At 37.8% G+C, this 10493-nt stretch overlaps 1 protein-coding gene and 1 long non-coding RNA gene across 2 annotated transcripts; both read left to right on the top strand.

Annotated features, from left to right (window-relative positions):
- Positions 1-2704: 2704 nt before the first annotated feature.
- On the top strand, positions 2705-5074 carry LOC122777575 (thyrotropin-releasing hormone receptor-like). The gene is made up of 2 exons (XM_044038901.1): positions 2705-3580; positions 4101-5074. The coding sequence occupies exons 1-2, from the start codon at positions 2801-2803 to the stop codon at positions 4497-4499; spliced, it is 1179 nt and encodes a 392-aa protein (XP_043894836.1). The 5' UTR covers positions 2705-2800; the 3' UTR covers positions 4500-5074.
- A 234-nt stretch (positions 5075-5308) lies between these two features.
- LOC122777576 lies at positions 5309-10218 on the top strand. Its single transcript, XR_006361340.1, has 4 exons — positions 5309-5626; positions 8890-8991; positions 9724-9876; positions 10147-10218. It is a non-coding gene; the product is annotated as an uncharacterized LOC122777576 (long non-coding RNA).
- Positions 10219-10493: the final 275 nt, after the last annotated feature.

The raw sequence follows: 10493 nt of genomic DNA, 5'->3' as shown, positions 1-10493 counted from the left end.
AAGGTGTCACATGCTGTACAGACTGTAAAGCCATTTGAGGCAAATTGTGTTTGTGATGTTGCGCTATATAAATAAAATTGACTTGACGTGAAAGGCAACAGTGTAAGCCCCTGTTAAAACCCCATGTATGCAGAAGATCATCTCTGAGTGCATAGCCTTGAAGCAGACGGTCTACAGCAGCAAAACACTCCGCTCCTGTCCTCATACTTTATTATATGTCCTGTGCACCTAATAAATTGACGGGCGAGTGTTCTCTGATGCTGTGAGTCTCACCTCAGTATTTTTCTTTCTTTTGCATGTCACAGCTCAAACATCATATGGATTTGAAAGGCACATATAATTTTATAGTCCCCTAATATTTTACATTTTGCTGTTCTGTTTCTCTATTCAAGGTCGGAAAAAACAGTGTATGCTACGCTGTAAAATCAGGATGTGAACTTATATTAAAGTTAGACAACTGCAGGCTTTTAGTATTTTATAGCTCCACACACACACACATATATATATATATATATATATATATATATATATATATATATATATATATATATATATATATATATATATATATATACATACATATATATAGTCCTACTTAGAATGCAACCATTCAATCAGACAATAATCTGGAGAAAGGCTGTTATGAGTTTTTCCTGTCTGAGAAGTTATCCCTTCATTAGAGGCTGTCTGCTGGACTGCACTCTCTAAAATGGAAAATTATTCTTATATAAAAATGCAAGTGCCTGTCATGTACATGCAGATAAGAGAGAGCGCTCCCAGCTCTTTAGTGGTTTATTAGAATCTGCTTTCACAGCATTTTCTCTCTCTCTCTCTTTCTCTTGCTCTCTCTCTCCCTCTCTCAACAGTGACTTTTAGTTTTACCTAATACTTTCAGCAATCACAAGCAGCTGTCAGCATTTACCTATAATGTTTAGCATCTCGCAGTCAGATGGCCTGGAGCTGTGAAAGTATTCCCAGATATCACGGGAACAGCAGGACTCTTAACCTGGTGATGTACATTTCCTCAAGACACAACACATTTTTTTTTAAATTTTGCTCAAGCTGAAGTGTTAACAACTATATTATATCAGCTGGATGAACAAAAAAAAAACCCTGTCTTTTTCATAATAAGAGCCATTTCAATTAAATGACCAGTTACTGCAGTTGATGATGCGTTCAATTGCAGACTACTTCCTCGACCCTTTCGATAATTACAGGCTTTTTAGTCACAGCCACGACAGTGGTGGATGGCGTGATATTATGAGCACGGATGAGGAGGTGGAATTGATTTCCAAAGACGGAACAAGGCTTTGTGTTGCAGTGGGGATCTACTGTAATAGAGTGTGATGTGACAGGGAGTGGTGGATTGAGAAAATAAAAAGGTGGGAGAGAGGGAGAGAGAGAGAGAGAGAGAGAGAGAGAGAGAGAGAAAGAGGTCTACGACTAGAGCAGCTGTGGAGAAGAACTAAGCAGTTGTTTCTTGGTTGATTGAACCTGAGTGCTGTGACCATGTCAGAGTGATGGTAAGCTGCCCTTTTTTCTCTCTTTTATTTCTCTAATATTTATTTTCTTATTCTCATCATTTTATTTGCTTGATTTGAATTATTTTTGTCTTTATTTCAGAAAACAGGAGGGTAATAATGTTTGTTGTGTGGAGGCTTGTTGGACTTCTCTAGGAGAGCAGGTATTATAATTACTACGATAAATGCTATTGAGGTCTTAAGTGTTTTCTGCGATGCGAGACATACAGTGTACACATGAATCTTGCAGATGTGTTCATCACTTTAGTCTTCATCACTAAAAATAAAATCTGTGTAACTGCTCTCTTATTAATATCTGCATTATATTTATTCTACAATAAGAATTTGTTTTAATTTGCAGAATTAAAAGATTGCTTGTGCACTTTGTTGTCCACACAAATGTCAAGTCAAAAGAAAAAGATAAATATTTGAAATAGATAAATAGTTAAGGGCAGTACAGCTATAAATGTAAATAGACATATGTTATATACAATGAATTATAATTACAGACTATAAGGGATTCATTCTGATCAATTGAACTGACTGAAACATCGTTATAAAAACCCAAATCTGGCTATATTTATATCTTAAATATTCTATTAAACTTTATGCAGGCGTGTGTATTCTTTCTGTGTATGCTCACTACAGTATTATATCTTGTAATTTGTGGGTGTGGCCAGGGGTCAATGTCAATGCCAACTTTATTTATATAGCACTAACAACCACATGACAGAAACAGGTGAAACAAATCAAAGAGCAAACTTATATATTTTCTAAATATAGAAATATATAATATAATAAAATAAGGAAGAAGCAGCACAAGTTGTCTATAGCTCGCCCTGAATTATAGCCAAGGAGAAGAGGTGTGTTTTCAGGAGAGAATTCAAAGTTTAGTAGTCTGTGCTGCTCTTTCACACCTTGTTCGAGGAAAGTCCAGGAGCAGCTGTTTGAGGAAGTCGTTACTCTGGCAGGAGTGTATTTGTGTGATGTGTTTTTGACATGCGGCACTGTTTTCAGTGTTTATAAACATATTAAATATATTCATATTACAGAATTATCATATACACAGCTATAGTTGCAGCCTGTCTAACTAATGTTTCTTTCAGTTTTTAGTGATTTTGTTGCTGATTTTTCTTTTTTTTTCTTTCCTTCTCCACTCCTCTGTACGTCCATAAAGTTAGCACAGTGCCTGAGCAATCTTTCTTTGAATCACCTGCCTTTAGAATTCATGTTTTATGCCACTGGAGATCAATTGAATTGAGGCCACAGGTGCAAACACGATGGCGAACAACACGACCGTGTTTCAGGATGACACTCGGACTTTCATACAGACTGAAATGCCTCTGAAACGCATTGAGGAGCAGGTCATCACAATATTTTTGACAATGCTCATCTGCGGCGTTGGGATCGCCGGGAATATCATGGTGGTGCTGGTCGTACTGCGCACTAAACACATGGTGACCCCAACCAACTGTTACCTGGTCAGCCTGGCCGTCGCAGACCTCATTGTGCTCTTGGCTGCGGGGTTGCCCAATATCTCCGATGTTGTAGCCTTCTGGATATACGGCTACACAGGATGCTTGTGCATAACGTATCTTCAGTACTTGGGCATCAACGTGTCATCCTGCTCCATCATGGCATTTACCATTGAACGCTACATTGCCATTTGTCACTCCATTAAGGCACAGTTCTTATGCACTGTTTCCCGGGCCAAGAGGATCATAGCTGGAGTCTGGGTCTTCACCTCACTCTACTGTATTATGTGGTTCTTCTTAGTGGACACAGACGAAACCGTCTATACCAACGGAGTGGTGGTCACTTGTGGCTACCGTGTCTCCAGGAGTCTCTACATGCCAATCTACTTCCTGGACTTCACCCTATTCTACGTAATCCCCCTAATTGTGGCCACAGTCCTTTACTGGCTCATCGCAAGGATTTTGTTTATGAGTCCTCTGCCGTCGCATCTTACTGACAGAGTTGGCGGAGGGTCGGTTCACCAGGGTCAGTCCAGCAGCAGCAAGAACAAGGCCAACAAGGGAGCAGTCTCTGCAAGGAAGCAGGTACTGGCTGACTGAAATGCAGTTTACAACTATTTCTCTTGAAGCATTGTAATTTATGGTTATGAAACGCCCTTTTTAAACTTCACTGTAAACAATATACAAAAGGTTTACATTTAAGCCATGATTTCTTTCATTTGTAGTTTTTTAAACTGTCAGTCTTACAAAAGAATAAACCAGGAAAATCTCCAGGAAAAAAAATGGTGAAAGGTTAGTGTGTATCCTAAGGTTCTTGACATTTTCCTGCTGCTGTGAACACAAGTTTTGTAAATATTTACCAATACCCATCATGATTTTAGTGTTCACCTAATTTTTCCTCATCACCACCCAACAGTTGACATAGAGAAAAACCTTTAGTTCTCATAGATTCTTTTCTGACAAAATAGACCTGTTATTTAGGTCAAAGTATGGCTGCCTTTTAAAGGTAACTTACGGCCTTGACCTCTGTAATGTCTATGCTCTTCCTTTCATCACTTTTGTCCTATAAAACCTTGCCCCTCTGTCTCCATCTCTGTATCATCAGATAACAAAGATGCTGGCTGTGGTGGTCGTCCTCTTTGCCTTGCTCTGGATGCCTTACCGGACACTGGTGGTGGTCAACTCCTTCATCGAACCGCCCTACCATAACACGTGGTTCCTGCTCTTCTGCCGCATGTGCATCTACACCAACAGTGCCATTAACCCCATCATTTATAACCTCATGTCTCAGAAGTTCCGGGTTGCCTTCAAAAACCTCTGCAAGTGCAACTGGCGGAACAAAGAGAAGGCAGCCAAGTATAACGTGCCAATGTATTACAGCGTGATGAAGGATTCGTCCCATGAGAGCAATGAGCCGGTCACAGAGCAGGATCACGTGAGCGGCCAAACCACCAGGAGGTTCAAAGTGAAGGATGAAGACACATGTACTTTCAGCATCTCTTGATAAAGGCTTCTCGGAGTTTCTGGCTCCTTCATGGCAAACTGTGCGCATTTTATTTTCTTGATATGGTTCAATTTATTGTTTTAACTGAATGTTATTTACACCTTATCGAAAAAAGTATTTGTTAACACTGGAACCTGTAAATGTTCTTTGTGTTTTCTGATTTCTTAGCTGTGATACGTATGCTTGAATAATATTTTACTATGTTGTAAAACTGGTAATTAAGATGTTTTTCTTCGAAATGTGTAGTGGGACATGATAGCATTAAGTTGTGCATCAGTATTTCAAAAGAATAAGGTAATGTTTTTGGAATAAATATACTTGCAAGTTTAGTGGACGACGTGGATATTGTATGTGATACATGATAAATAATGTTGTTAGTGCATGTTAAGGATTGTTATTCAAAGTAATGTTTAGATTTTAGTTTTTTCCAGAGATGACTCTACTGTAGTTCTGTGCCACCAGGAGCTGATCATATGTTTCACAGCAGTGTTAATCAGTCAAAGTATTTCACTGGGGAGCCAAATAACCATGAGCAGTTAGGGGTAAATTAAATTATAAATTTGACTAAATTTAAATTAAGCTATTGCTGTTTTTTGGATTGGATGGACGTGTTCTGCTGGTGCAGAAATGCGGTTCAGTTAAAATACCTTAACATTGGCCCGTCGCCATCACCCTCCCTCCATCAAATGTCTAAATAAAAATAAAAAGTATCTGTGTTTTGTATTTATGAACTCATTAGATATTCGGTCAAGTCTCTATCAGTGCTTTTAGTGTTCAGCTCAGTCAGCTCGAATTTAAGTAGACGACAAGCTCTCGCTCACCTTTAACCTGGCATCAGGTAACGCGAGGTTTACGCTTGTAGGAGCTAACGGGCACGTTTATCCTAAATCAGGCACTTAAAGACGTAAATATGGATATATAATGGCGTAATTGGCAGACACAACAAGACTTCCAGCAGATCTGGCCTGGTATCAGACGACAGACTGTGTGTTTCGGGAGGAGAAAGTGTCGAAATTTCGACAGAATGGCAAACTAGCATTAGCGTTAGCTCTACAGCTAGCGCCCCGCTGGCGGCACCGCTGTCCCCTTTCTGCGGGACACGACATCGTGTGTCGGCTCTTCTAAATGTAAGTCCAGCATTTTATTTGACACTGCTTGTGCGTCTCTGTGATGTTGTGCTCTAATGCAGACGTGAAGTGAACCACGCCAAAGTTAGTTGACCTGCCATGACATCTCCTAGAAAGTAAAGTATATAGTGTTTACAAGATGTATTAGACCACCACCGGAAGCAACAGCTGCCCTAAATTAACAGGTAATTATCATTTTTATGTTTCTGTAATGGTTAATACACCAGTATGTAGAAGCTCTACATACTGGTATTTCAATGCTAAAATATTATAATTATTGTTATTCATGAAGTTGCAAATTTACTTTTTTACAAAAAATAGTAAAGCACATTATTATTTCTTGATTAAGATGTCAAATTATAGTTATTTACACTTCAGTTTATTATTCGCCAAATAAATATAATATATATTTTTTAAGTGTTTGTAAGATTTTCTACAGTATTTGTTTTCTCGTTTTTATGACTGGTGGTCTAATAAATTTATTAAACAATGCACCCTGAAAATGAGGATAAGATAAATGGTATATAATCATCATAAATTAGATTATTTACGCCTGTGTTTTTCCTCATGCGACCTGTCAGCAGGCCAACATTGTCAAGTTCAGCATGCTAAGATTAGTATGTATTTAAAAACACCACTGAGCTTAATGACTACTGTGCTGTATTTGTTTCACCTGCTTGCACCAAACTATTGACACCATTTTAATTGTTATTATTACTCAGCGGAGTTTGTTGACAATGTGTGATATCTAGACTAGGTCCATAATTACAGCACATGGAGGTTTGATCAGACAGAGTAATTGAGTGCATGGGTGCAGTGTTTTCCCTCATTTACAAACTGCTTCATGTTTTTCGCCTAGAATTTAGGTCACTAATGAAAAAGCAAAACATAAACTACAACTCAGGGTCAGCAAATCTGCTCAAATTAAGTCTGACAACAGAATTAATAAAGTTTGAATCAAGAGAGTTTCAGTCTGATAGGCACCAACTGATTGCTATGGAATAACAAATCAGTTCCAGAGAAGGAAAATATGTAGTTGTCTTTTGAGTGATCTGTATATGAGCAGCAGAACTGACAGCAGGTATATTAAAAATATAGCCTACTGCTTTTTTGTTGCCAGAAAAGCCTACAATCATCTTATTGCTGGTAGCCACACATCTTGATGTCTCTGTATTTCCACATATCCAGCTCTTGGTGTTTATTATAGAACACCAGTCACGAACCCTGTCATGATAACATGATTAAACCAGATGTTTATCCTATGTAATTGCATCTTGTATACAGACTTTGACCTGTGGGATAAACAAATATCTTTACAACCCTACAAATGTATACATTTTACTGACTGATGAGAGTAATGTGTCGAATTTAAGTAAATCTTGAAAGTTATTCACCCGCTATGTTCTTGTTTCATGAATTTACATAACATTAAGAGAGACAGATAGACTGGAGATAGACAGATAATTTTGCGGTCTCAGTCATAACTCATTGTCATCATTTCATTATACAAACCAGTTTTCCCTCTTTCCCCTGTATGGTGTTGCTGATCTAAACTACATAGATCAAACATTCAACATGTGTCATTCTTGGTCTTATCATTCTTCTTATCATGTAGAGCACACATGGTCTACATTTACATTTAAGCGTTTAGCAGACGCATTTATCCAAAGTGACTTACAAAAGAGGAATGCTTCATCATTTTTTGTGACAGAATCAGACCTAAAACGAGAAAAATCCTCCAAAACAGAAGAGTTGCCTCAAAATGTAGTGGGTTTTTTTGGGTTTTGTTTTTACGAAGATGGGCCCCGAAAAATTCAATGTTCTGTTACAAATGGAGGAGATTGCTTCAAAGACCCTAACCCAGAAGTTATTAAGTGAATTGCAAGACCAGAACATATGACCCATGTCACTGTGTTCATAGTATGATTGCTTTAGTCAGTGCATTAATCAACCTTGTCAGTATCTCTGTACATTTTATAGGCTGTGTAATTCCATACCGGGGTTTGTGACAATAGAAGAGTCACAGAAGAGAAATTATACTCTGACAATGGCATTTATATTTCTTCATCTCACCTCTAACATGTAACAATATTATTTTCTCAAGAAAAATTTGAGTATTACATTTCACCTCTTTGTTTTCTGGAACAGATTATATGCCCACATTTTAGGAACAGTAACAAAACGTCCTTCTGCTGGGTGGGTGTCAGGTTTAACAGAAATATAATAAATAGCAATGATAAAAAAAATACACTCAAGAGCAATGACTCAAGAGCTCCTTCTTTCCCACTGCCATCTACTACGACTACTATTATAATTTTGCACATTAAGATTCTTCTGCTCATCTACTTCAGTTTGCACAACATGCACATCTATACTTATAAGTCATTGTATATAACAGATCTTTCTATTGCAATTCCAATTATTACTGCCCTTATTGTGTGCTATTTTATTAACTTGAAATATTTATCTATTTTAACTATTTATCTATTTCTTTGGAATTTCAACTCTGCACAGAGAAACATGTTTTCTTACTTACTGTACATATGACAATAAACTCTTTGAATCTTGAATGAGGACTTGCAGAAAATAACCACAGTATGGTAATGTCTGAATGTTTTGTTCCATTTTGCTGGGGAAAAAAATGTGAATGCATGACTTTTACTTGTTATAGTGTCTCTATATATAAGTGTCATATTGCTATGTTTGATTTAAATGTGTAGCTTTACATTTCAGGCCGTTTGAATAATGTGCCATTATTGTGGGATAATATTAGTTTCAAATGAGGGCTTTTTTTGACACTGAAATCCTTATCAGTGAGAATAGAATGTTCCGTAGCCTTTTCATGTAGTGATATTTATGTGAACTTTCATCTCCGGGACTCTTATAATATCTAATATCTTTCTGTCTTGTATTTATATATTGCTGTTGAATATGTAATATGTGAAACTCGGAAAGAAACGCCATTGTACCAATTATTTAAAGATCATGAATAAAAGATAGGATGAGTAGCAGCTGTCGGCTAACGTGTACTATATTTTAATTTCTTTGTATTATAAGGAAAATGAAGATCTATTCTTCTGTGACAATGGGTCATTTATAAACTGTGTTAGTGAAGAGCTCTTGTCCTCTTAGTATCAACACACTGAAGGGCGGCCTTGTTGTTTTAAAGAGCCCATTATGTCACGCTCAAGAGACTGTGTTTGTTTTCTCTTTTGTATTTCCTCATTAATCCTCTGATGTTTTAATCAATTTCTGTGTTCTAGAGGCTCCTTCACTGAAACTACATCATGCAGAGAGCAGATTTTGTCAAGACAGAGCACGTATGTGGGAGTTGAAGGATTCGATACTTCATATACCCCTGAAACGTAAGACACTGGCTTCTGATTTGCTGAATATACTGAAATTAAAAACGCAATATTTGTTGTTTTAAAGACAGAATGTACTACCAGTGTGTTTACTTTTTGTAATGATGTTGCACATCAGTTCATTACTGGGTAGAAATGTATGTGGGATGTACAAAATGTGCTGTAAATATAACCTATGCTCTAATATTCACCACCTGCAGCATACCAGTTACCATGCAGTGCTGAAAGAAAAGATATATTGCATGTTTCATGATTCATGGGTTTTTCTCTATCCTTTGCCAGACCTTTCATATACAGTCTTATAGAAACCGGGGTTGAGGAGAGGTTGCTATGAGACGGTCTGATCTTTTATCCCGTGTCGTACATTAAACTGATGCAGCGGTGTATACACTATATATGTGCATGTACATGTTTTCAGCAGCTCAGTGGGTCTTTTTTCTCTTTCTCGGTGGAAACCTTGTTAGTGTCTTTTTTATTGACATTTTACACTGTATGATATATTTACATGCTTGAGCTTCTTTAAGGTGTTCACTCAGTGTGGACGAACCCATGTCAGAATGAAATATAAATATATTTATTTAGCGCTTTGTATGAACTCAAAGTCGCTTTACATGGAAAGCACAAAACTGTAAAAAAAGAAGAGACATAAGTTAAAAACTATTAAACATAAAAAGCGTTTTTGAAAGTTTTGAGCAGAGATTTGAATGAGGAGATGGGTTGGGGTGTCCCCAGGTTTTGTGCTTGGTTCCTGGGTGGTGGCTGCAGTAGGTTGTTGTCTGAGGACCGGAGAAGTGAGCTAAGTGAGGATCCTGGTTGAGGAGAAGGAGGACTTTGAACTGGATGCGTTGTGGGATGGGAAACCAGTGCAGGCTCTGGAGGACAGAGGTGATGTTTACTGTACTGTACATACCAAACACTATGCATTGTATAGCGGCCAGAATATTAAAGGTGTTAGTTGCCACCCTGTCAAACTGTCACCTTTATACTGTTTGTAAATTTTTCCATAAAATATATATTTTATTTATCCTGTATTTTTCTGTCACTTTGTTTCTGTTGCAATATCTGTTCTCATTCATCTTTTATTGCCTTCTTGTGTTGCTGTCCATCCATCTTCTGCCTCATGGCGGTTGCGGCGGGCACTCGTGCCAATCCCAGCTGACATAGGTGGAAGGGCGAACGGGTCACCCGTCCATCACAAGGCCGCATATACTGTAGAGACAAACAACCATCCACTCTCACACCTACGGTCAATTTCGAGTGACCAGTTTGCCTAATCCCCAAATCTGCATGTTTTTGCACTGTGGGAGGAAACTGGAGAACTTGGAGAAAACCCACGCACACACGTGGAGAACAGAGCGGCCAAATTGAGTCTTCTTGCTGCAAAGGCAGTCAATGTCAGTTTCTCTTATCTTATTTTATCTTGTCTCATCTCATCTTTTAAAAAACAATTAGCACACACTTGGTTTTGTATTTATTTATTTATTTGCTTTTCTGTTAATAGT

The sequence above is a fragment of the Solea senegalensis genome, linkage group LG11 (genome assembly GCF_019176455.1).
Source record: "Solea senegalensis isolate Sse05_10M linkage group LG11, IFAPA_SoseM_1, whole genome shotgun sequence".
NCBI lineage: Eukaryota > Metazoa > Chordata > Actinopteri > Pleuronectiformes > Soleidae > Solea > Solea senegalensis.
Note: the sequence above shows the minus strand (reverse complement) of the source record. Positions and strands in the feature narration are given on the sequence as shown.

Coding starts and splice junctions, on each gene's coding strand:
- LOC122777575 (XM_044038901.1), top strand. CDS start 2,801: ATGGCGAACAACACGACCGTGTTTCAGGATGACACTCGGACTTTCATA. Junction 3,581..4,100: donor CAGTCTCTGCAAGGAAGCAG/GTACTGGCTGAC, acceptor CTGTATCATCAG/ATAACAAAGATGCTGGCTGT.